The 23,061-nt window shown below is 43.3% G+C and overlaps 1 protein-coding gene across 2 annotated transcripts in view; it reads left to right on the top strand.

Annotated features, from left to right (window-relative positions):
* RMC1 (regulator of MON1-CCZ1) overlaps window positions 1–23,061 on the top strand; it is a 29,074-nt gene that overhangs the window by 791 nt on the left and 5,222 nt on the right. Inside the window, exons 2-15 of one of the 2 annotated variants that reach the window (XM_027960929.2) lie at window positions 34–110; window positions 188–299; window positions 2,633–2,717; window positions 3,992–4,048; window positions 5,416–5,502; window positions 9,508–9,648; window positions 9,941–10,044; window positions 11,511–11,600; window positions 11,692–11,797; window positions 12,478–12,589; window positions 14,469–14,513; window positions 14,759–14,812; window positions 15,458–15,586; window positions 16,056–16,162. In XM_027960929.2, the coding sequence (XP_027816730.1) occupies window positions 2,634–2,717; window positions 3,992–4,048; window positions 5,416–5,502; window positions 9,508–9,648; window positions 9,941–10,044; window positions 11,511–11,600; window positions 11,692–11,797; window positions 12,478–12,589; window positions 14,469–14,513; window positions 14,759–14,812; window positions 15,458–15,586; window positions 16,056–16,162 (1,116 nt within the window). In that variant the 5' untranslated portion in view covers window positions 34–110; window positions 188–299; window position 2,633. The remainder of the gene's footprint in view (window positions 1–33; window positions 111–187; window positions 300–2,632; window positions 2,718–3,991; window positions 4,049–5,415; window positions 5,503–9,507; window positions 9,649–9,940; window positions 10,045–11,510; window positions 11,601–11,691; window positions 11,798–12,477; window positions 12,590–14,468; window positions 14,514–14,758; window positions 14,813–15,457; window positions 15,587–16,055; window positions 16,163–23,061) is intronic. The other variant, XM_004020475.5, reaches the window with a different exon arrangement.

The following is a 23,061-nucleotide window of genomic DNA, read 5'->3' as shown; positions in this document are numbered from 1 at the left end:
AGGATGGTAAAACGTCGCTGCTTTTTCTCCCAGGTTTTTGCCGTTCGATCTGGTGGAGCCACTGGAGTGGTAGTGAAAGGCCCTGATGACAGGAATCCCATCTCATTTAGGTAATTATCATATCGACGTTTCCAGACTGTTTCAAACAGTGTAAACAAAATGGTGTTTTTATCTGTTTCTCATTTAGAAGCTTGTTTTATATGTTGGATGTGGGGCATATCCCTGCCTGTAGGAAGAGGGAAGCAGACACCTGCTATACAGTCTTGGTGGATATCCTTGGACTTCCTGTCAGAGTGAAGGTTTGCAGTCTTTGCTTGTTGTTTTGGGATCCACATACTCCAGTTCGTGTCTCTTGAAATTAACCAGTCGGAGCGTCAGCGTTCCTATCTCCGGTTTCTTGGTGGAAGAGGGGCTTTATTTCCTCTTTTGACTCAGGGGCTTTCCAGAGCGTTTGGGAGATGGAGGAGATTCCTGGGTCAGTGTTTGCCATGTAATCATGTGTGTTAAAACCTCAGCTTCCAGTATACTTAAGGGGACTGGATGTCCCAGTATATCCCAGTGAAACCGGTGTAACTATGGGTAGCAGCTCCTTTCACTTTCAGAATTATCTCAGTTTGGATGATAAACTATTTGATGACCTTAACTATTGTGATTACAGAGGGGAAGGTACAGAGTTGATCCTCAGTTCAGTGGTGACTTTAAAAACATTTTACAGTTGGACTGTGTAACTAGGAAACAGTTTTTACTTTTTTGGTTTTTTTAGGTTTTTATTTATTTGGCTGAGCCAGGTCTTCGTTGCAGCGTGTGGGTTCTTTTCCTTGTGGCATGTGGGATCTGGTTCCCTGACCAGCGATGGAACCTGGGCCCCCTGCATTGAGAACACAGAGTTCTTAGACACTGGACCACCAGGGAAGTCCCTAGAAAACAATTTTTGAAGTAGAAAATGAATCAGCCTCTTTTTCTTTGATCATCCTCTGTTGGGAAAACACTGCTTGCAGTGTGCTGGGCTCCAGGCTTTGAGTGTGACCCCCTTTAGGGGTCACAAAGAGTCAGACTCGACAGAGCCACTGAGCATGTGAGCACATCCCCCTTTTGGAAAACCCATACATTTAGTGTTGGGAGACGGAGTGGACACATAGTATTTACTGTGATAGATATTGTAATCACTGTCTCTTCAGAATGGAGGCACAGAAAAGAGATGGACATTTATCTTGGGACGGGCTGGGGAAGACCACTGCTTGGGAGAGGGAAGGCCTCAGAGAGGATCGAGGCCTGAAAGGGAGGCTTCTAGGTGGACAGGAGGCTTCTGGATGGAAAGAACACGAAGATAAGCAGTCTCCCTGTTGGGGGGTGGAATTCCCTGTCTGTGTAACTGAAGACGAGGTTTCACTCAGGGAAGGCATGGGTGGTGGTGTGGCCACTGACGGGTCAGCTTGAACCCTCTATATTCTGCTGTGGATTTTATCTCATTACTTTAGATTGTTTTAAAAAGGCGAAAAGATCAGTATTTGGGAAGAGTGCACTGGTGCAGCATTGAAGTTTGATTAGTTGGGAACCTGTCATATGAGTCAGGTATCCCATTAAGAGACAATTGCTGTGTTCTGAGCTGGTGCAGTGGAAGCCTGCCTGAAGGCAATGTAGACCAAAGACAGTGTTGACTGGCATCCAGTAGGCTCTCCGGGGTTGCTTAGGAAGGTTGCTTAGGGTAAGACTCGCTGGTCACTTGGGTGTGGAAAGTGGGAGTGAGGCCATGATGATCCAGCCCAGGGGGCTTAGGAAGACTTGAGGGGAGATATTGAGTTTACCGTCTTTGATTTTTTTGGCCACACTGAGCGGCTTGTAGGATCGTAGTTTGCCGACCAGGGATTGAACCCAGGCCCAGTAGTGAAAGTGCCGAGTCCTAGCCACTGGACCACCCGGAAATTCCCTGCTCTGTTTTAAAAACGTCTTGCCACTTTTAATAGCTCTGTTGTGGTCTGATTATTACTAGCTGCATATATTTGACATACACAGTTGATGAGTTTTGATACATGAAACCATCACCACAATTAGGACAGGGAGTGACCCCTTTCCTTCGAGAGTTTCCCCTGTGATCCAGCCCTTGGCTTCCTCTTGACCTCCATTTGAGGTGGTTGTAAGACAGAGGTGGAGCCATCCTGGGCGGCACAGCCCATGGGGTGCTGGGTGCAAAAAAGTAGACTCCTTTTTAAAAAGCTGCAATATACTTCAATCAGAAATAAGTAAGTAAATATCTCACAGCTACCAGCATCTCAGGAGAAAAAAGGCGTTGCTATGAAGGCAATGGAGAGAGAAGGTGGCAGTGTGTGGAGAAAGTTACTCTGGGGTCTAGACTCGGTGACAGGTAAACGGAGGCTCAGGTGAAAATGCGGTGTTTGCAACACCTTAGTCACTTGTTATGTGCAATTTGGTCAGTTTCTTCTGCCTCCTGTTGCCAGTTGGACTCTGCTGTTTGAAAAGCAGTCCTATAAGCTTCAGAAACATCATTATCATTTTAAACTAAGATTTACTGCTTCCTGAATATTTAACTTGTCTTTTTTCTTCTCATAAAATGATAGAAGCTAGAATGCAGTCATGAACTGTACAACTCATCACCTGCTTTCTCTTCTTAAAGAATGGAGGACAAAGGAGAAGTGAAGTGCATCAAGTTTTCCTTGGAAAATAAGATATTGGCGGTTCAGAGGACCTCAAAGACCGTGGTAAGACATCTTTATAGTACAAAGAAAAGGACATTAGAAGTACATTTGGCGGGCTTCCCAGGTGGCGCTAGTGGTAAAGAATCTGCTTGCAATGCAGGAGACACCAGAGATGCAGATTCTATCCCTGGATTGGAAAGATCCTCTGGAGGAGGGCATGGCAACCCACTCCAGTGTTCTTGCCTGGAGAATCCCATGGACAGAGGAGCCTGGCAGGCTACAGTCCATGGGGTCGCAAAGAGTCAGACATTTGAGAGCAAAGAAAATAGACCAAATAAAGCTACACGGTAAATAATAAGAAATACGGAATAGGGAAATATAAAACTAGAAGTTCATTTGGAAGAGAATGAACTGCAAAATTCCAGTGTTAAAGGACCCATTTTTATTTTAATTTCATGGAAACTGTAGTTCCATGCTGCATTGTGTTTGAATTTTTGGATTCTTGAAGATGAGAAAGACATTTAAATGGATAAATATTTAACACAGCCTTAGTTTGTCATTTTTGACTTAAAAAAATTTTTTTAATGTACCTCTTTTTAATTTTTTCCTTTTTTTTTTTTTTTTGCTGCTCTATGTGGCTTGCAGGAGCTTAACTCCCCAACCAGCGACCAAACTTGGGCCCCCTGCAATAAAAGTGAGGGATCCTAACCCCTGGAATCACAGAGAATCCCCTTAAAGTTTTTTTAAAAGTTATTTGGAACATCAGGCATCTTTTGTTTTGATGGATAACTGGAACCATAGATTTTGCAAAGCATATTTTTGGCAACTTTGGGAGTTAGCCTCACCTCAGTAACTTCATATTTTCATTTCTCTCATCTTTGAATGCTTGATCTAAGAGCAGATATTCAGATCTGGAGCAGCTTGTTGGCATTTTGGCTTTTGTCAGTATTTACCATCGCCATTTATAGAGAAAAAGCTGTTGAGAAAGGCAAATCCTGTTTCTTTCTGTCAGTATTAACTGCTAGAATTTTTGGAAAGCCTCTTGTAAAATATAGCAACCCATTTCTCTGAAATCAGTCATTTGAGGAATGCATTTTCAAAATCAGTTTCTGAACTCTAACAATATTTGGATTAACTCATTTTTAAAACTGGAATTGTCAACCTGCTGCTGATAATGGGGCATTTTTTCTAGATCAGTTGTTTCATTTTTCCTGTCTTTGGGGTTTTGTCTGTGGTGGGTTTTTTTTTTCTGACCACTTTTTAAATGGTCTTTTTCCTCTTGTCTCTTTGTACTTGAAGATCCACACTTCTCCTCTTGTGTATTTTTTTCCTTTCAGGACTTTTCTAATTTTATCCCGGATAGTTCTCAGCTGGAGTACACTCAGGAGTGCAAGGTATGGGCCGATGGGGTGCTTCTGTCTGAGCTGGTGGGTGTAAACTCTAGGGCCAGAGGCACAGGGTAGCCGGGTAACTGAGAGCATGAATGTGGAATTAGATTGTGCTTGGACCCTGGGATCTGCCTCATGTTGGCTCTGACGTCGGACACCTTTTAAATTTTTTAAAGTGCGTTTCTTCAACTGTAAGATGGAGTTGGCAGGATTAAACGGATGGACGATGTTGAACCCCAAGCCCCTTCAGCCCTTGGTGGCTGTTGTCTTCCTGTGGCCCCTGCCCTTCTCCGCTGGGCGGCGTTTCTGGGTCAGACCTTGGATTCCCTTCATAGCAGCCTCTTCGGAGGTTTTTGGAAAAGGAGTTCTTTCCCCCTTTTTCCCGATGATGTTGTCTGGACTTGCGCTCCTTGTGTCCTTCCTTTTCCGTCCCTCCCGTCAGTGGAGATTCTAATCCATTTTAATCAGATTTGCTGGGCGTGATGAGCTAGAGGGGGCTCAGCTCAGAGAGCATCTTGGCACCTAGGAAACCCAGCAGAAGCTGCTGATAAAGTCGTTTGTCTTTGCACATGTTTGTAATGGTTTTGCTACTTGGGGATCCACCTGGGTTCCTCAGATTTCCCAGGTGGCTCAGAGGTAAAGAACCTGCCTGCAAAGTAGGAGATGCAGGGTTGACCCCTGGGTCGGAAAGATCCCCTGGAGGGGGAAAGGGCAACCCACTCCAGTATTCTTGCCTGGAGAATCCCATGAACAGAGGAGTCTGGCAGTCCATGGGGTCACAAAGAGTTGGACACGACTGAGTGACTAGTACTTCTGATGGGTTCTCAGCAAAGAGGGGCCCATCTGCGGACACCTTAGCCCCTGGCAGACCCGGTTGCTCTGTGCAGCAGAGCCTGGTCCTGGCCTGGCTGCCCTGAGGCTCCCAGCGTGGCTCTTCACCAGGTGACTCAGGGCAGGGCTAAGGATCTTCAATCCCACGTTGGGTAACCACCACAGAAAATCTTTAGGCCTTAAGACCTTTATACCACTAGCTTTTATGATGTGTTTGACTCAGCATATCAGCTGTCCTTTGATTTCTAAAGGTAAGAGGTTGGTATCAGAGTGCTGGGCACTTACCTTCCTGCCAAACTCAGTCCTTTCCCCATCCTGTTGACAAGAAGGATTCACATTCAGGTGCTTCAGTGAGGTGTTTTAGGTGGATATCTGGGAACACTGTATTTACAGAAAGTATGATTTGTTCATAAGTAATCACATCTTGGTAACTTTTACCAAAGAGTGATATGAACAGCAAGGTACTTTAAACTTTTGAAAATTACAGACTCATTTTTAAATTTTTATTAGTTAAAAAAAAATCTTTCTGCAATTCTTTTCAGACCAAAAATGCCAACATACTAGGATTCTGCTGGACCAGTTCTACTGAAATTGTCTTCATCACAGATCAAGGAATCGAATTTTACCAGGTATTATATTTATTACTTGGGCTTTCTTGGCGGCTCAGTGGTAGAGAATCCGCCTGCCAATACAGGAGACACAGGTTCAATCTCTGGGTCGGGAAGATCCCCAGGAGAAGGAAATGGCAACCCACTCCAGTATTCTTGCCTGGAAAATCCCATGGACAGAGGAGCCTGGTGAGCTACAGTCTACAGGGTCACAAAAAAGTCAGATAGGACTTAGCAAACAACCAAGAACATATGTTTATTACTTACCTGTTCTAGAGAAAGGTTTGTGATCATGTTTTAGCAGCTTTTTGAATTCACTTGGGGTTTTTTTTGCTAATTACAAGTAATACATATTTTTTTGTAAAACATTCAGATGTTACTTTTACTTTATATGGAAGGTAAGAAGTCCCCCATAATCCCTGGACGTAACCATTATGAACTAATTTGGTGCCTGTTCCTCCACTTGGTTCCTACACTTAGAAATATGGTTATATTGTGTAAACTTTTGGGACTGGCTGGGTTTCTTTTTTCGATAGGGATATTTCTTAGACATCCTACCATAGCTTATTCTGACTGGTATTCAGGTGTGCAGATGTGCTACAGTTTTACCAACTCTTGTTCATGAACATCTTTGTTTCCTAGTGATTATAAACAATTCTGTAGTGAGTTCAAGCAGTGAATGAGCTTGTAAAGGTTGCTTTATATTCTTAGGTGATACAGTTCTTGGAAGGGAAATTATAATCTAGGCATGAATACCTAAAAAGCTGAACAGGGACTTTCCTGGTGGTCTAGGAATTAAGACTCCTTGCTTCCAATGGGTGGTATGTGTTGGGTGGGGCTGTTGAAGGTTCTGTCCCTGATCAGGTAACTAAGATCCCACATGCCATGCAACAAGGCCAAAAAATAAATTGGAAGTAAGAACTAAATTAAGAATAAGAAGTAAAAACCTGGACAGATACTGGTAAATTTCTTCCAGAAGTTGCATTCTCACTAGCAATATAGGAATCTCCATTTTCCACACCATTGGCAGAGCTAGATATCATAAATCTGTAGACATTTGCCAATCTTGAGAGGTGGAAAGGCATTTTAATTTGCATGTTTCATTAGGAGGGTGCTAAGCATCTTTTGTGTATTGTACATTTGTGTTTCCTGTTTTATCAATTGCCTTTCCATCTTAAAAAGAATATTTTTTTAAACTTTTTAATATTGTTATTTTATTTATTTTTATTTTTCGGCTGTGCCATGTGGGATTTTAGTTCCCCTACTAAGAATTGAACCCTTGCCCGCTGCATTGGAAGCTTTAACTATTGGGCTGCCAGGGAAGTCCCAGATTTTTTTTTAACTGTGATAAAAAGCACATAAAATGAAACCTACCACCTTAACCATTAAGTGTATAATTCATTAGCGTGAAGTATTTTCATGTTGTAGTGAAAACGAGCTCCAGAACTTTCATCTTGTAAAACTGAAGCTCAGTACCTATTGAACAACAACTCCCCATTTCCCCTTTCCCAGCCTGTGGTAACCACAGGTTTCCTTTCTGCTTCTATGAATTTGCTGCTTTAAGGTCCTCTACCTCCTATAAATGGGATCGTGCACTATTTGTCTTTTTCCGGCCGTCCTGTCTCACTTAGCATAATGTCCTCAAGGTTCATCCATGTTACAGCATGCATCAGAATTCCCTTCCTTTGCAAGCCTGAAAAATATTCCATTGAATACATACACCACATTCCGTTTGTCCATTTATCTACCAACAGACAGTGGCATTGCTTCCAGTTTTTGGTAATTGTGAATGATGCTGCTATTAACACAAGTGTGTGAGTATCTCTTTGAGACCCTGCTTTCAGTTCTTTTGGGTATATAACCCCCAAATGGGATTGTTGGGTCACATAATAATTCTGTTTTTAATTTTTGAGGCATTTCCGCATTGCAGTTACGCCATTTGACATTCCCAGCAACGGTGCACAAAGGTTCCAGTTTCTCCATCTCACCACTAACAGTTGTTGTTTTCTGTTTTATCCATAGCAGTCATCCTGCTGGGTGTCAGATGGTATCTCATTGTGGTTTTGATTTGCATTTCTCTGATTGGTGATGGTGTACACCTTGTTCATGGCTTGTTGGCTTTTTGTTCGTGCTCTGGATGGTGTCTATTCCTCTTTTTAAAAAAAAATAATATTTATTTAATTTATCTTTGGCCGTGCTGGGTTTTTGTTGCTGCTCAAGGGCTTTCTCTAATTGCAGTGAGCAGGGGCTACTCTTCATTGCGGTGCTGGGGCTTCACATTACAGTAGCTTCTCGTGGAACACAGGCTGTAGGGCAGGTTTCAACAGTTGTAGCCCATGGGCTTAGTTGCTCCACAACTCATGGAGTCTTCCCGGACCAGGGATTGAATCCCTGTTCCCTCCCTGCATTGGCAGGCAGATTCTTAGCCACTGTGTCACCAGGGAAGTCCCCTCTGTTTTTAAATTGGATTATTTTCTTTTTGTTGAGTTGTAGGAAGTGTTTGTATAGTTTGAATACTAACCCTTTATCAGATGATTTGCAAATACTTTCTCCTGTTCTGTAGGTTGCCTTTTCACTCTGTTGTTTACATTGGACTTTATCTTTTAATAACTAGCTTACTGACGTAGTAATGCATCTTATGTTACCGGGACATAATTGACCAGAGTGTTTCAATATTAACTTACATAACAAATTGCTGGCCACAGGCCTTAGTTTCTGCAAAAATCCCCTGGTCAGTAATGTATTAATATGTTCCAGCTGCCTGATCTATTGAGAAAGCTCCTGAAATCTCTCAAGTGGAGCCAAAGTGGAGAGGGTTAGAATTCTTTCAGGTGTTAAGTTTGTTGTCCCAACGAAACCAGTGTAATTTAATTTAGAATGTACGAATGGAGGAGGCACACCTGTGTAACACAGGATGCTGTGAATGCCGTGGAACTTTGCTGTAGGTCGGTTATCAGTACCTCAGTGACCAGCAGAAAGGAAAGCTACCTGAATCCCATATGCACAGAAATAGAATTTTGTGCCTGTGACTAGCAAGGAAAGGATTGTGGCTTTACAGAAGGGTTCCTGGGGCAGTCATTTAAAAGTATCTTTCTGTTCTCAGAAGTAGAAGAGTGTACATTCAGGACATCTAGGTGGTTTTAAGATCTTCAAGAAATAAGAAAGAAAAAGGACTCTGACACATGTTTATTTTATTGTCCCTGGATCATCGAGAAACCCATGCCCCCGACACTGACTTCCAAGTTAGTTCTTCAGGCAGTGTTCTGGGAGCATTAACATCATCTTTGGGCTCTATTCAGCACTCCTTAATACATCAGGAGATTCTGAGTATATTTTAAATGTGCTATTATGATACAATAGTTACTCGGTTTGCACATGGAGTCTCATGAACACGTCTGTTAGAAGAAAGATACCCCCTCACCCCCAGCCTCAGATTGAGCAGGAGACCAGGAGGAAGGCCGATTCTGCAGGCAGGGAGGTGGCTGATTTGGTGCATGTGGCTCCAGGGCATCGGTTTGTGTTGCTGGATCCATGACAACCAAGGATGCTGATGCTCCCCACTCTTGGGAGGATGGTGCCTGGGAGTGTGGGGGCTTGGGTGGCCCTGGAGTGAGGTGGGCTGCCTGGGTTGTCACAGGTTCCTTTGCCCCTTGGAGCCTTATTTTTCCCCCTCAAATCAGCCTAATGATGCCCAGCCCTTGGGGGCAGGGAAAGAATAAATGAGCTAAGATTTGGAAGTGTTAATAAGCACAGGGCTGGAAGAATGGTAGCTGTAATAAATAAAAATGATTTTTTTCTACTTAACTACTAACTTCTGCTTTTTATGATTTTCTTGGTATACTATGTCAGTTTTCAGGTATTTTCTTCTTTATTATTTTGGCCGTACCTGGAGGCTGCAGGATCCTGACCAGGGATCAAACCCACATTCCCTGCAGCAGAAGCACAGAGTCCTAACCACTGGACCACCAGGGAATTTCCCACTTGCTGTTTTCAAATGAAGCTTCTGTTTCTTGAACTTTGTGTCAGGTGTTACCAGAGAAGCGGAATCTGAAGCTGCTGAAGAGCCAGAACATCAACGTGAACTGGTACATGTACTGTCCCGAGGGCTCCGTGATTCTGCTCTCCACCACAGTGCTTGGAAATGTGCTGCAGCCCTTCTACTTCCGGGTAAGGGTCAGCCTTCCTTTAAAAAAGTCCTCTGACCTCGTTCCTCTAACAGCCTAACTGATCCTGTAACTTCAAAGCGGCAAGTTCCTCCAACAAGAGCCTCGCCCCTTCTGACCACTAGAGGGCATCCCATACCATCCCATCTCCATCAAGAATGGGTCCTAAGCCTGGAACCCTGAAAAGGAGGGGAAGACTCAGTGCATGTGTATCCTCAGTGCTGTGATGTGGGGAGGGCTGGAACATCAGAAGGGCTTAATAAGCTTCTGCAAAAACTTTTTTCTCCCCCAAACAGGCTGGCACCATGTCGAAGCTGCCCAAGTTTGAGATTGAATTACCAGCTGCCCCAAAGTCGACTAAACTGAGCCTCTCAGAGAGAGACATTGCCATGGCAACAATGTATGTCTGTCCTTTGGGAGACTTCCTCCTCATAATTGTTTTCAGTGCTGTCATGATAGGAGGTTGTTGTAAGCACACCAGGACTGCCCTGGCTCCTGTAGCCTCGGAACACAAGAGAAGGGCCCCCCTTCTCCACTTCCGGGTCTTATGAATGTAGAAAGCTCCTCATCTTCCAGACATTCTTTTCTGATTTGATTGACTTTGTGATCTTAGAGAAGTTTTTTTCATCACACTAGTGTGATCAAATGAGACCATTGAGCCACTTTATTTCTCAGTTTCAGAAATCGTTTTTTAGTTCTGAGTTGAAGCTTATCAAAGTTTTTTTTACATAAAATATAGCATACTTGTTCTAAAGAAAAACATAGTTTACATTTTTTATTTAACAGATGTAGACCTAAATTATTTGTGTAGAAGGTTTACTTTCGTTTGGAAATGTAGATAGCTCAACTTAAAAACTTTATAAGGAAAATATCAAACACAAAAATAAAACTGATTCAGAGAATCTCCTATATATCCAAATTCAGCAAATATCAACACTTTGCTTCTAAATTACTTGTGATTCTTTTATAGCCTAAAACTGATTTCCAAATGGGAAAATATTTTTAGCACTTAGAATGCTTTTTTTTTTCTTTTTAAAGAAATCTGAGGAATGATGGTGTAGAAAAAGATAAAATGAGAAGTCTTTGCAAAAGGAGACCCTTCCTTCTATCTCTTCCTTGTCCTTGAGGCAGGCCCCAGCACAGTGTGAACTCCTGGAACAAAAACCTGCCTACAGGAACTGGTCACAGCAACACTTATCAGATGAGGCTTAAAAATGCAAAGTGATTATCCTTTCCTATGATTAAGGAATGTATTCATTTTATAAAACTGGGAAATCACAGAAAGTGAGAAGAAAAATGGACTTGGCATATTACCCTGGGCTTCCCAGGTGGCGCTAGTGGTAAAGAATCCCTCTGCCAGTGCGGGAGACTCAGGTTCAATCCCTGGGTTGGAAGATCCCCTGGAGGAAGAAATGACAACCCAGTCCACTATTCTTGTCTGGGAAATCCCATGGACAAAGGAAGCTGGTGGGCTACAGTCCATGGGGTCACAAAGAGTCGGATGTGAATGAGCACATGAGCACAGACAGCATATTACTCAAGGACGACTATTAACAACCTGTACTTCTTTCCAGTGGTTTTGGACATGCTGCATAAGTTTGTAGGTTTTTTTTTTTTTTAAATACTGTGATCAAGTTCTATTTAGTTTTGCATCCCCCGTTTTTCACTTAATATTAGATTTTTTTTTTTTTAAGATAATTGCACTTTCTTTGTAAATGTTTCTGTTGGCTGTAGAATATCTCATGCAGAATATCTGATGAAGTGGGTATCTTGTAATTCACTTACCTATGGCCTGATAACTCAGCATTTAGAATGGGAGGATGTCAGATGACCAGTGTGACTTATGTCTCCTTGTTCTCTGATCAGATATGGCCAGCTGTACGTTCTCTTCCTGAGGCATCATTCTCGGACCTCCAACAGTGCTGGAGCAGAGGTGGTCCTGTATCACCTCCCACGGTACGCTTAACGCTGTGTTCCCTCTTCTCCAGTTTTAAAATACGAACCACAGCTTGTTGATCTATTTTGTGACCTTTCTCTTGTCTTACAGAGAAGGTGCCTGTAAAAAGATGCACATATTGAAGTTAAACCGGACGGGGAAGTTTGCCCTAAACGTGGTGGACAACCTGGTCGTGGTTCATCATCAGGACACAGAGGTATGAGCGTAGGGGCATGGCCCGCTCCAAGGAGCTGTGAAAATGACAAAACATTCTGCAAAAGACTAGAACGTGCTCTTTATGCTCAAAGTCCTGGTCTTCCAGGTAGAAATGGGTTTGGTCTTCTAGATGGTTTAGGAAAACCCTACCAGTTGATTAGGAGAATTAAATACTGTTTCAGAAAATAACACACATGAGATCGAACTTGGGAATAGTCATTTGGTTGAGTCACCTGAGCCAGGAACTCCTGCCGAGCCACTGTGTTGCATTAGCACCTGAGCCCCTTTGTGAGTGTAAATGATGGTGGTTTTGAGGCCATGTGGCTCTAGAGAAAGAACTAGAATGCCTGTCAGCTGGGTGTCTGGTGGAAGACAAGCCGCTTCCCTCCTGGAGGCTGGTGACACCCGTGTGCTTAACTAATCAAGATGTTGCAAGTTGAAGTGAAAAGGCTGGAGCCCTTCAGAGGCAGCGAGTCATAGACGTGGGGATCCATGTGAGAGCTGGCGGAGAGCTGTGATGTCGCAGCAGAGTCCTCCTCAGATAGGCACCAGCATGCAGGGGTTGATCGCAGACACGAGGCTCCTTCAGCGGATCTGAACAGAAGACGTGAGGTCCCGAGAGGGCGGGTGGAGCTGCGGTCTATTGGGCTGATACCACGCGGTTGTCTTTCTGCCCGCCAGACGTCGGTGATATTTGATATCAGGCTGAGGGGGGAATTCGATGGCTCTGTTACTCTGCATCACCCGGTGCTCCCAGCTCGATCCATCCAGCCCTATCAGATCCCCGCAGCAGGTACGAGGGAGTGGCCGTGTGTGGGTGGAAGGGGGAGCAGGTCCAGGGCTTCCCACATCTGTTCACTTTCCCAGTGCTGCTTCTGTCTGTTTTTTCTAATGTCACTACTGAATCTTGGGCTTCCCTGGTGGCTCAGATAATAAAGAATCTGCCTGCAACGCAGGAGATGCAAATTCAGTCTCTGGATTGGGAACATCCCCTGGAGAAGAAAATGGCACCCACTCCAGTATTCTTGCCTGGAGAGTTCCATGGACAGAGGAGCCTGGCGGGCGACAGACAGTCTTTGGGGTCTCAGAGTCGGTCACGACTGAGCGACTAATGCTACTGATTCTATAAGTTACATTGTGTTCTCCTGAAAAACATTTTATAAGTGACATGAATCTCCCTTTGAAGAAAACAGAATGATTCTTTTCTCTGAGCTTTACAATGGAGCATTGTGATTACCCATTGAAGCTCAAAGAGTTTTTAATGTTGAGTAAGATGTTGACATTTCTGTTTGTCTCTGCTCGGTAACCCTGCGGTTAAGTTTGGCTATTTATGGCTGTTATTTATCCTGGGATCACTTCTCCTTATTGTTCTTAAGTTCTGTGTGACTGTGATGACAATGACTGTTGTCTTCCCTTGACTGGTGGTCATGGGAAGAGTTAAGGCTGTAGTTGTGAGGTTATTCTGAACCCATCCTCCGACCCGAAGAGGTGGCAGTGAGAAGTCAGAGGAGAGAGAAGGTCAGGATGTCAGAAAAGGGGAAAAGCCATTTCGTTCCTTTTGGTTTTCTTCAGTGTGACTGACTTCAGGGGAGAACTCAAACCACGTTCTTTTTCAAGGAGATGGGAGTCTGGAGCAGGTTGGTTGTAGTTGCCACGTATAAACCAGAGTCACAAGTGCACATGTGGAACTCCGGGAGGAGCGTTTTCTTAAAGGAACCCTTGTCAGATAGCTTTGGGTTGACCTAACCCACTGACAGGACATCCGAGTACCTGTCACAAGAAGAATCAGGTCAGGCTCTCGCTGACAGTTTAGCCAGAGCACTGCCTCGCACCTGCACTCTGGGACTTGCAGGATCAGCCAGCTGAGCAGAGTTTGAGAACAAGCTACAGTTGACCCTTGAACAGTGAGGGTTAATCTGCATATAACTGATGGTCAGCCCTCCATACCCATCGGTCTGCACGGGCAGACTCAGCCACCCACGGGCTGTGCAGTCCTGTGGTCTCTACTGTTGAGAAATACCTCTGTGTAAGTGGGCCCGTGGAGTTCACACCCGCCTTGAGGGTCGGCTGTAGTTCTCACATCTGATTAGGTCTCAGCCTTCTCTGTTCTTTCCAGCTTCTTCCTTTTCCCAGGGTAGTTGAAAGATGTCAGCACTTAGAGTAGATGGTGTCAGTTGAATGGCTGGTATCTGCGATTACTTACTCAGCATGAAAATAAATGCTGGTAATTGGAGCAAGAACAACTCTAAACATTCCAGCCCCATGCTCTAATGGAGCGGGGGTGGTGGGGGGTTGGAGTCTGTGCAAAATTAGCATCTTTTCTAACCAGCTGATTGAAACCTATCTTCCAATCTGAAAATCACCCAGGTGACTTTTTCAGTTCTTTCTTGCGTACGTGTGTAAAACAGCAAGACAGTGCTGTGAAAGAAACTTCAACCTGTTTTCCACTTCTTTCAAGACTTCTTCCTTTAAGACTTCTTCATGGATTGTTCTCGACTTCCCTCTTCGTCCTGATCGGTGTTATCAGTGGGACATGCCAACTCACTTCCTCCTTACTTAACTGTAGTCAAATGAACAAGCACTGAAGCCTTTAGAAAGTATTAAGTGTTGTACTGGTAGCACTTTCTGGTTGGGTTACTTAGCCCTTACACACGTGTCTTCTGTGTTTGTAGGTCCAGCTCCTGTGACCAGCCAGTCCCCTGTCCCATGTAAACTCTGTATCTTTTCCAAAGGCCTTGGCCGTGCCGGGGAGGGAAGCTGTCCCTTCTCCTTACACAGGGGTCTAAGGGTGGTCCAAGACCCCAGGTCTGGTGAATCGCATGATGGAAACACCCGTGGGGTTTCCCTCTCATCAAGGGCCGGGCCTCCATGGGGGCCTCAGTGAGGGGTGGGAAGGATGCTCATGGGACCTGGGTTGCCTCCTGTCCTCCTCTCCTGGGGTAGTGTTTCCTATAACGTGTGGATTCTTCATCGTGGATCGTCTTCCAGCCCGACATCATCATCAGCGCGAGTCAAGGTGGGTCTGGGGTGCAGGTGGGGTTGTCCTGTTAGAAAGACGAGCTTGTGGAGGGTCTCCTGTCCGTCTCAAGGGTACCAGCTCGGTGCCGGTCCTGGGGAGAAAGGGCTGACTCGGACATTTGCAGTGAAGCCTTTAATTCTCTCCCGGAGCCCCACTGAGAAAGACTGTGCCCACTGCCCAGCAGTGAGGCTGTTGGGAGGTTCGAGGACAGGGGTTGTCCAGGGCTGGGAGGATGGTGGGTTCCAGGGCTCCTTTGGGAGCTTCAGGAATTGCCTTTGTCTAACAAGTCAGAGCAGAAGAGGAGCCCAGGACCAGAGTCTGTGCCTGGGCTGCCACCTGCTCTCCCATCAGCACTGAAGGGGAGGAGGTGCCTATATTCAGTGGATTCTCCGGGCGTGTGCAGGGAGGGTTCCTCTGTGAGGAATCGCCAACATGCAGAGGTCGTTGGCTGCAGTCCCACTGTGGTGTGGGTGTCCTGAGCGTCGCAGCCTGGGCTGTGTTGTGAGCGCAGCCCCGGCTCAGCTCTGCAGCATCACCTCCCCCGCCACCCCCGGACCCTGGCCGCCGGGAAGGTGGAGGCAAGCAGCTCTGGGGCCACTGCTTTGATTTGCAGCCAGGGTTCAGCATGCCGCCTCTCCACAGGTTACCTCTGGAACCTCCAGGTGAAACTGCAGCCCATAGTGAACCTCTTGCCGGATAAAGGCAGGCTCATGGACTTCCTCCTGCAGAGGAAGGAGTGCAAGATGGTCATCCTGTCTGTGTGCTCGCAGAGTGAGTAGGGGTGGGGTGGCTTCAGTCTCTCTGTCTGGTTCCTGACACGGCCTGCACACCCACCGTGAGATAGGCCACACTCTTCTGTCTGCAGCCTGTGGGCTCAGTGACGGGGGCATCATTTAACCCCCTGGAAAGGCTGCTTGGTATAAAAGTGATTTATTCCTGCAAGACATTTCTTTGGTAGGAGAGACTAAAAAACAGACCTAAACCTGGGCACACGGAGGGTAGAGGCTGCCCTCCCCAGCTGGAAAAGAAACCTTTTCCTGAGTCCAAGTCGCTTACGACATTGTGTCTGTTAATACTCTGATACTCTCCTGACGCCCTCTGTTAGTATCCAGCAAGGGCTGGTGACCGCCCTCAGGGCCCCCAGCCCCTAAACTGTGTCATGTCTCCTGGTGACCCTCAGAGACGAGTCCTTTCTCTCCTAGCATGTCGGCTGACCGCTGTGAACCTTCATTCTTTCCAGTGTTGACAGAGTCAGACAGAGCGACGTTGCCCGTGATAGCCACTGTCTTTGACAAACTCAACCAGGAGTATAAGAAGTACCTGGACGCTGAGCAGAGTTACACAATGGTAAGTTCGATGTACACCTTACATACAAGGTGGGACACTCCACCCCACCCCACCCTGGGTATATTTTCAACGTAATTACAAGCATGATTCTCATAGATTGATAACACTGAGGTTTGCCCTGTGCCAGAGGGCATGGTGGATGTTTACAGGGAGCGTAAACTTAGAGTCCCCGTGTCCCCTGAGCTCAGAGGCTGACTGTCACTTAATGGCTTCCTATTCATTTGTTGTTTTTAATCTGTGTTTGGTCTTATACATGTGTAGATCCTTGGTCTCCCTTTACGTAACAGATGAGAAAATCAGTCTCAGTTTGCATTATTTTATGTCTTTGTGCCAAGCTAGAGTCTAGACTGTGGTGAATCAGTATGTAAATCATTTTGCCACATCTTTCTTTTGTTTTAGGATGGAAAAGCTATAAAAATAAGACTTACCCTGTCATTCAGTCAAGCTCCTTTTAGGATCCTGATGATTCAGTATTAGCACTGTGCTTTTCCTGGAGTAGGTTCAGGTGTTTGTTGGACTTCCCTGGTGGTCCAGTGGTGAAGACTCCATGCTCCCAGCACTTCCACTGCTAGGGGCGTGGTGTGGGACCATTGGGGAACTGGTCTGGGGACTTAAGATCTCGCATGCCCCTGTGGCCAAAAAACAAACAAACAAAAATGTTGAGTGTCTGTTGTGAAGGGTAGGCTTCTCAGGGTCTGCTATACTGTTTCATAAGTGTGTCTTCTGAAGCTAGAAGGAAGTTCAGGACAAGTGGAATGAATTATTTGCCTTCATGAACCTGTGTAGTCCGAAGGCTAAAAATGGCAGTAGTTTTATTTTTTATTTTTTAAAATTTTACTTTATTTTACTTTGTAATACTATATCGGTTTTGCCATACATCAGCATGAATCCACCATGGGTGTACATGAGTTTCCAATCCTGAACCACCAACCCCCCCCACCTCCCTCCCCATACCATCTCTCTAGGTCATCCCAGTGCACCAGCCCCAAGCATCCTGTATCCTGCATTGAAACCAGACTGGAGATTTGTTTCTTACATGATATTATACATGTTTCAATGCCATTCTCCCAAATCATCCCACTGTCTCCCTCCCGCAGAGTCCAAAAGTCTGTTCTATACATCTGTGTCTCTTTTGCTGTCTCGCATACAGGGTTATCGTTACCATCATTCTAAATTCCGTATATATGTGTTAGTATACTGTATTGGTGTTTTTCTTTCTGGCTTACATCCCTCTGTATAATCAGCTCCAGTTACTGATTCAAATGTATTCTTTTTAATGGCTGAGCAATACTCCATTGTGTATATGTACCACAGCTTTCTTATCCATTCATCTGCTGATGGACATCTAGGTTGCTTCCATGTCCTGGCTATTATAAACAGTGCTGCGATGAACATTGGGGTACACTTGTCTCTTTCAATTCTGGTTTCCTTGGTGTGTATGCCCAGCAGTATGATTGCTAGGTCATAAGGCAGTTCTATTTCCAGTTTTTAAGGAATCTCCACAATGTTCTCCATAGTGGCTGTACTAGTTTGCATTCCCACCAACAGTATAAGAGGGTTCCCTTTTCTCCTCACCCTCTCCAGCATTTATTGCTTGTAGACTTTTGGATCACAGCCATTCTGACTGGTGTGAAGTGGTACCTCATTGTGGTCTTGATTTGCATTTCTCTGATAATGAGTGATGTTGAGTATCTTTGCATGTGTTTTTTAGCCATCTGTATGTCTTTGGAGAAATGTCTATTTAGTTCTTTGGCCCATTTTTTGATTGGGTCGTTTATTTTTCTGGAATTGAGCTGCAGGAGTTGCTTGTATATTTTTGAGATTAGTTGTTTGTCAGTTGCTTCATTTGCTATTATTTTCTCCCATTCCAAAGGCTATCTTTTCACTTTGCTTATAGTTTCCTTTGTTGTGCAGAAGCTTTTAATTATGATTAGGTCCCATTTGTTTATTTTTGCTTTTATTTCCAGTATTCTGGAAGGAGGGTCATAGAGGATCCTGGTGTGATTTATGTCGGAGAGTGTTTTGCCTGTGTTCTTCTCTAGGAGTTTTATAGTTTCTGGTCTTACGTTTAGATCTTTAATCCATTTTGAGTTTATTTTTGTATGGTGTTAGAAAGTGTTCTAGTTTCATTCTTTTACAAGTGGTTGACCAGTTTTCCCAGCACCACTTGTTAAAGAGATTGTCTTTAATCATTGTATATCCTTGCCTCCTTGGTCGAAGATAAGGTGTCCATAGGTGTGTGGATTCATCTCTGGGCTTTCTATTTTGTTCCATTGATCTATATTTCTATATTTCACAGATATATATACTGTGCCAGTACAATACTGTCTTGATGACTGTGACTTAGTCGTAGAGCCTGAAGTCAGGCAGGTTGATTCCTCCAGTTCCATTCTTCTTTCTCAAGATTGCTTTGGCTTCGAGGCTTTTGTATTTCCATACAAATTGTGAAATTATTTGTTCTAGCTCTGTTAAAACATACCGCTGGTAGCTTGATAGGGATTGTATTGAATCTGTAGATTGCTTTGGGTAATGTACTCATTTTCACTATATTGATTCTTCTGATCCATGAACATGGTATATTTCTCCATCTATTAGTGTCCTCTTTGATTTCTTTCACCAGTGTTTTATAGTTTTCTATATATAGGTCTTTTGTTTCTTTAGGCAGATATATTCCTAAGTATTTTATTCTTTTCGTTGCAATGGTGAGTGGAATTGTTTCTTTAATTTCCTTTTCTACTTTCTCATTAGCGTATAGGAATGCAAGGGATTTCTGTGTGTTGATTTTATATCCTGCAACTTTACTATATTCATTGATTAGCTCTAGTAGTTTTCTGGTGGAGTCTTTAGGGTTTTCTACGTAGAGGATCATGTCATCTGAAAACAGTGGGAGTTTTACTTCTTTTCCAGTTTGGATTCCTTTTATTTCTTTTTCTGCTCTGATTGCTGTGGCCAAAACTTCCAGAAATATGTTGAATAGTAGTGGTTAAAGTGGGCATCCTTGTCTTGTTCCTGACTTGAGGGGAAATGCTTTCAGTTTTTCACTATTGAGGATAATGTTTGCTGTGGGTTTGTCATATATAGCTTTTATTATGTTGAGGTATGTCCCTTCTATTCCTGCTTTCTGGAGAGTTTTTATCATAAATGGATGTTGAATTTTGTCAAAGGCTTTCTCTGCATCTATTGAGATAATCATATGACTTTTATTTTTCAATTTGTTAATGTGGTATATTAGGTTGATTGATTTGCAGATATTGAAGAATCCTGCATCCTTGGGATAAAGCCCACTTGGTCATGATGTATGATCTTTTGAATGTGTTGTTGGATTCTGATTGCTAAAATTTTGTTAAGGCTTTTTGCATCTATGTTCATCAGTGATATTGGCCTGTAGTTTTCTCTTTTTGTGGCATCTTTGTCAGGTTTTGGTATTAGGGTGATGGTGGCCTCATAGAATGAGTTTGGAAGTTTCCTTTCCTCTGCAATTTTCTGGAAGAGTTTGAGTAGGATAGGTATTAGTTCTTCTCTAAATTTTTGGTAGAATTCAGCTGTGAATCCGTCTGGACCTGGGCTTTTGTTTGCTGGAAGATTTCCGATTAGAGTTTCAATTTCCGTGCTTATGATGGGTCTGTTAAGATTTTCTATTTCTTCCTGGTTCAGTTTTGGAAAGTTGTGCTTTTCTAGGAATTTGTTCATTTCTTCCACATTGTCCATTTTATTGGCATATAATTGCTGAGAGTAGTCTCTTATGATCCTTTGTATTTCTGTGTTGTCTGTTGTGATCTCTACATTTTCATTTCTAATTTTATTGATTTGATTTTTCTCCCTTTGTTTTTTGATGAGTCTGGCTAATGGTTTATCAATTTTATTTATCCTTTCAAAGAACCAGCTTTTGGCTTTGTTGATTTTTGCTATGGTCTCTTTTGTTTCTTTTGCATTTATTTCTGCCCTGATTTTTAAGATTTCTTTCCTTCTATTAACCCTGGGGTTCTTCATTTCTTCCTTTTCTAGTTTCTTTAGGTGTATAGTTAGGTTATTTATTTGACTTTTTTCTTGTTTCTTGAGGTATGCCTTTATTGTTAAGAACTTTCCCTTAGCATTGCTTTTATAGTGTCCCACAGGTATTGGGTGGTTGTGCTTTCATTTTCAATCGTTTCTATGCATATTTTGATTTCTTTATTGATTACTTCTGTGATTTGTTGGTTACTCAGGAGCGTGTTGTTCAGCCTCCACATGTTGGAATTTTAAAATTTTTTCTCCTGTAATTGAGATCTACTGTTACTGCATTATGGTCAGAAAAGCTGCTTGGAATGATTTCCATTTTTTTGATTTTATCAAGGCTAGATTTATGGCCCAGGATGTGATCTATCCTGGAGAAGTTTCCGTGAGCACGTGAGAAAAAGGTGAAATTCATTGTTTTGGGGTAAAATGTCCTATAGATATCAATTAGGTCTAACTGGTCTATTGTATCATTTAAGGTTTGTGTTTCCTTGTTAATATCTGTTTAGTTGATCTATCCATAGGTGTGAGTAGGGTATTAAAGTCTCTGACTATTATTGTGTTATTGTTGATTTCCCCTTTCATACTTGTTAGCATTTGTCTTACATATTGCGGTGCTCCTATCTTGGGTGCATATATATTTATAATTGTTATATCTTCCTCTTGCATTGATCCTTTGATCACTATGTAGTGTCCTTCTTTGTCTCTTTTCACAGCCTTTGTTTTAAAGTCTATTTTATCTGATATGACTATTGCTACTCCTGCTTTCTTTTGGTCTCTATTTGCATGGAATATCTTTTTCCAGCCTTTCACTTTCAGTCTGTATGTGTCCCTTGTTTTGAGGTGGGTCTCTTGTAGACAACATCTATAGGGGTCTTATTTTTGTACCCATTCAGCCAGTCTTTGTCTTTTGATTGGGGCATTCAACCCATTTACATTTAAGGTAATTATTGATAAGGATGATCCCGTTGCCATTTACTTTATTGTTTTGGGTTTGGGTTTATATACCCTTTTTGTGTTTCCTGTCTAGAGAATACCCTTTAGCATTTGTTGGAGAGCTGGTTTGGTGGTGCTGAATTCTGTCAGCTTTTGCTTGTCTGTAAAGCTTTTGATTTCTCCTTCGTATTTGAATGAGATCCTTGCTGGGTACAGTAATCTGGGCTGTAGGTTATTTTCTTTATCACTTTCAGTATGTCTTGCCATTCCCTCCTGGCCTGAAGAGTTTCTATCGAAAGATCAGCTGTTATCCTTATGGGAATCCCCTTGTGTGTTATTTGTTGTTCTTCCCTTGCTGCTTTTAATATTTGTTCTTTATATTTGATCTTTGTTAATTTGATTAATATGTGTCTTGGGGTGTTTCACCTTGGGTTTATCCTGTTTGGGACTCTCTGGGTTTCTTGGACTTGGGTGATTATTTCCTTCCCCATTTTAGGAAAGTTTTCGACTATTACCTCAAGGATTTTCTCATGGTCTTTCTGTCTTCTTTTTCTGGGACTCCTATACTTCGAATGTTGGAGTGTTTAATATTGTTCTGGAGGTCTCTGAGATTGTCCTCATTTCTTTTAATTCATTTTTATTTTTTCCTCTGTGATCCATTTATTTCTACCATTCTATCTTCTATGTCACTAATCCTATCTTCTGCCTCCGTTATTCTACTATTTGTTGCCTCCAGAGCGTTTCTGATCTCATTTATTGCATTATTCATTATATATTGACTCTTTTAAATTTCTTCTAGGTCCTTGTTAAACCTTTCTTGCATCTTCTCAATCCTTGTGTCCCAGCTATTTATCTGTGAATTCATTTTGTTTTCAAGATTTTGGATCATTTTCACTATCATTATTCGGAATTCTTTATCAGGTAGATTTCCTCTCTCTTTCTCTTTTGTTTGGTTTGGTGGGCATTTATCCTGTTCCTTTACCTGCTGGATATTCCTCTGTCTCTTCATCTTTTTTATTTTGCTGCGTTTGGGGTGGCCTTTCTGAATTCTGGCAGTGTGTGGAGTTCTCTTTATTATGGAGTTTTCTTGCTGTGAGTGGGGTTGTATCAGTGGCTTGTCAAGGTTTCTTGGTTAGGGAAGCTTGTGTCCATGTTCTGGTGGGTAGAGCTGGATTTCTTCTCTCTGGAGTGCAATGAGGTGTCCAGTAATGTGTTATGAGATGTCAGTGGTTTTGGAGTAACTTTGAGCTGCCTGTATATTGAAGCTCAGGGCTGTGTTCCTATGTTGCTGGAGAATTTGCGTGGTATGTCTTGCTCTGGAACTTGTTGGCCCTTGGGTGTTGCTTGGTTTCAATGTAGGTATGGAGATGTCTGATGGGCTTCTATCAATTAATGTTCCCTGGAGTCAGGAGTTGTCTGATGTTCTCAGGAATTGGACTTAAGCCTCCTGCTTGTGGTTTTCAGTTTTATTTTTACAGTAGTCTCAAAACTTCTCCTTCTATACCACACTGTTGGTAAAACATCTAGGTTAAAGATGACAAGTTTCTCCACATTGAGGGACACCCAGAGAGGTTCACAGAGCTACATGGACAAGAGAAGAGGGAGGGGGGAGTTAGAGGTGACCCGAATGCGATGAGGTGGAATCAAAAGAAGAGAGAGGAAGCTAGCCAGTAATCACTTCCTTGTGTGCACTCCACAGTCTGGACCGCTCAGAGATGTTCACGGAGTTATACAGAGAAGAGGAGAGGGAGGAAGTAGACAGAGGTGGCCAGGAGGATAAAAGAGGGGAATGAAAAGGAGAGAGACAGATCTAGCCAGTAATTAGTTCCCTAAGTGTTCTCCACCATCTGGAACACACAGAGATTCACAGAGTTGGGTAGAGAAGAGAAGAGGGAGGGAGGAGAAAGAGGCGACATGGTGGAGATAAAGGAGAGTCCAAAGGAGGAGAGAGCAGTCATGCCAGTAATCTC

This window comes from Ovis aries, chromosome 23 (genome assembly GCF_016772045.2).
Source record: "Ovis aries strain OAR_USU_Benz2616 breed Rambouillet chromosome 23, ARS-UI_Ramb_v3.0, whole genome shotgun sequence".
NCBI lineage: Eukaryota > Metazoa > Chordata > Mammalia > Artiodactyla > Bovidae > Ovis > Ovis aries.
This window is presented reverse-complemented; position numbering and strand designations above follow the sequence as displayed.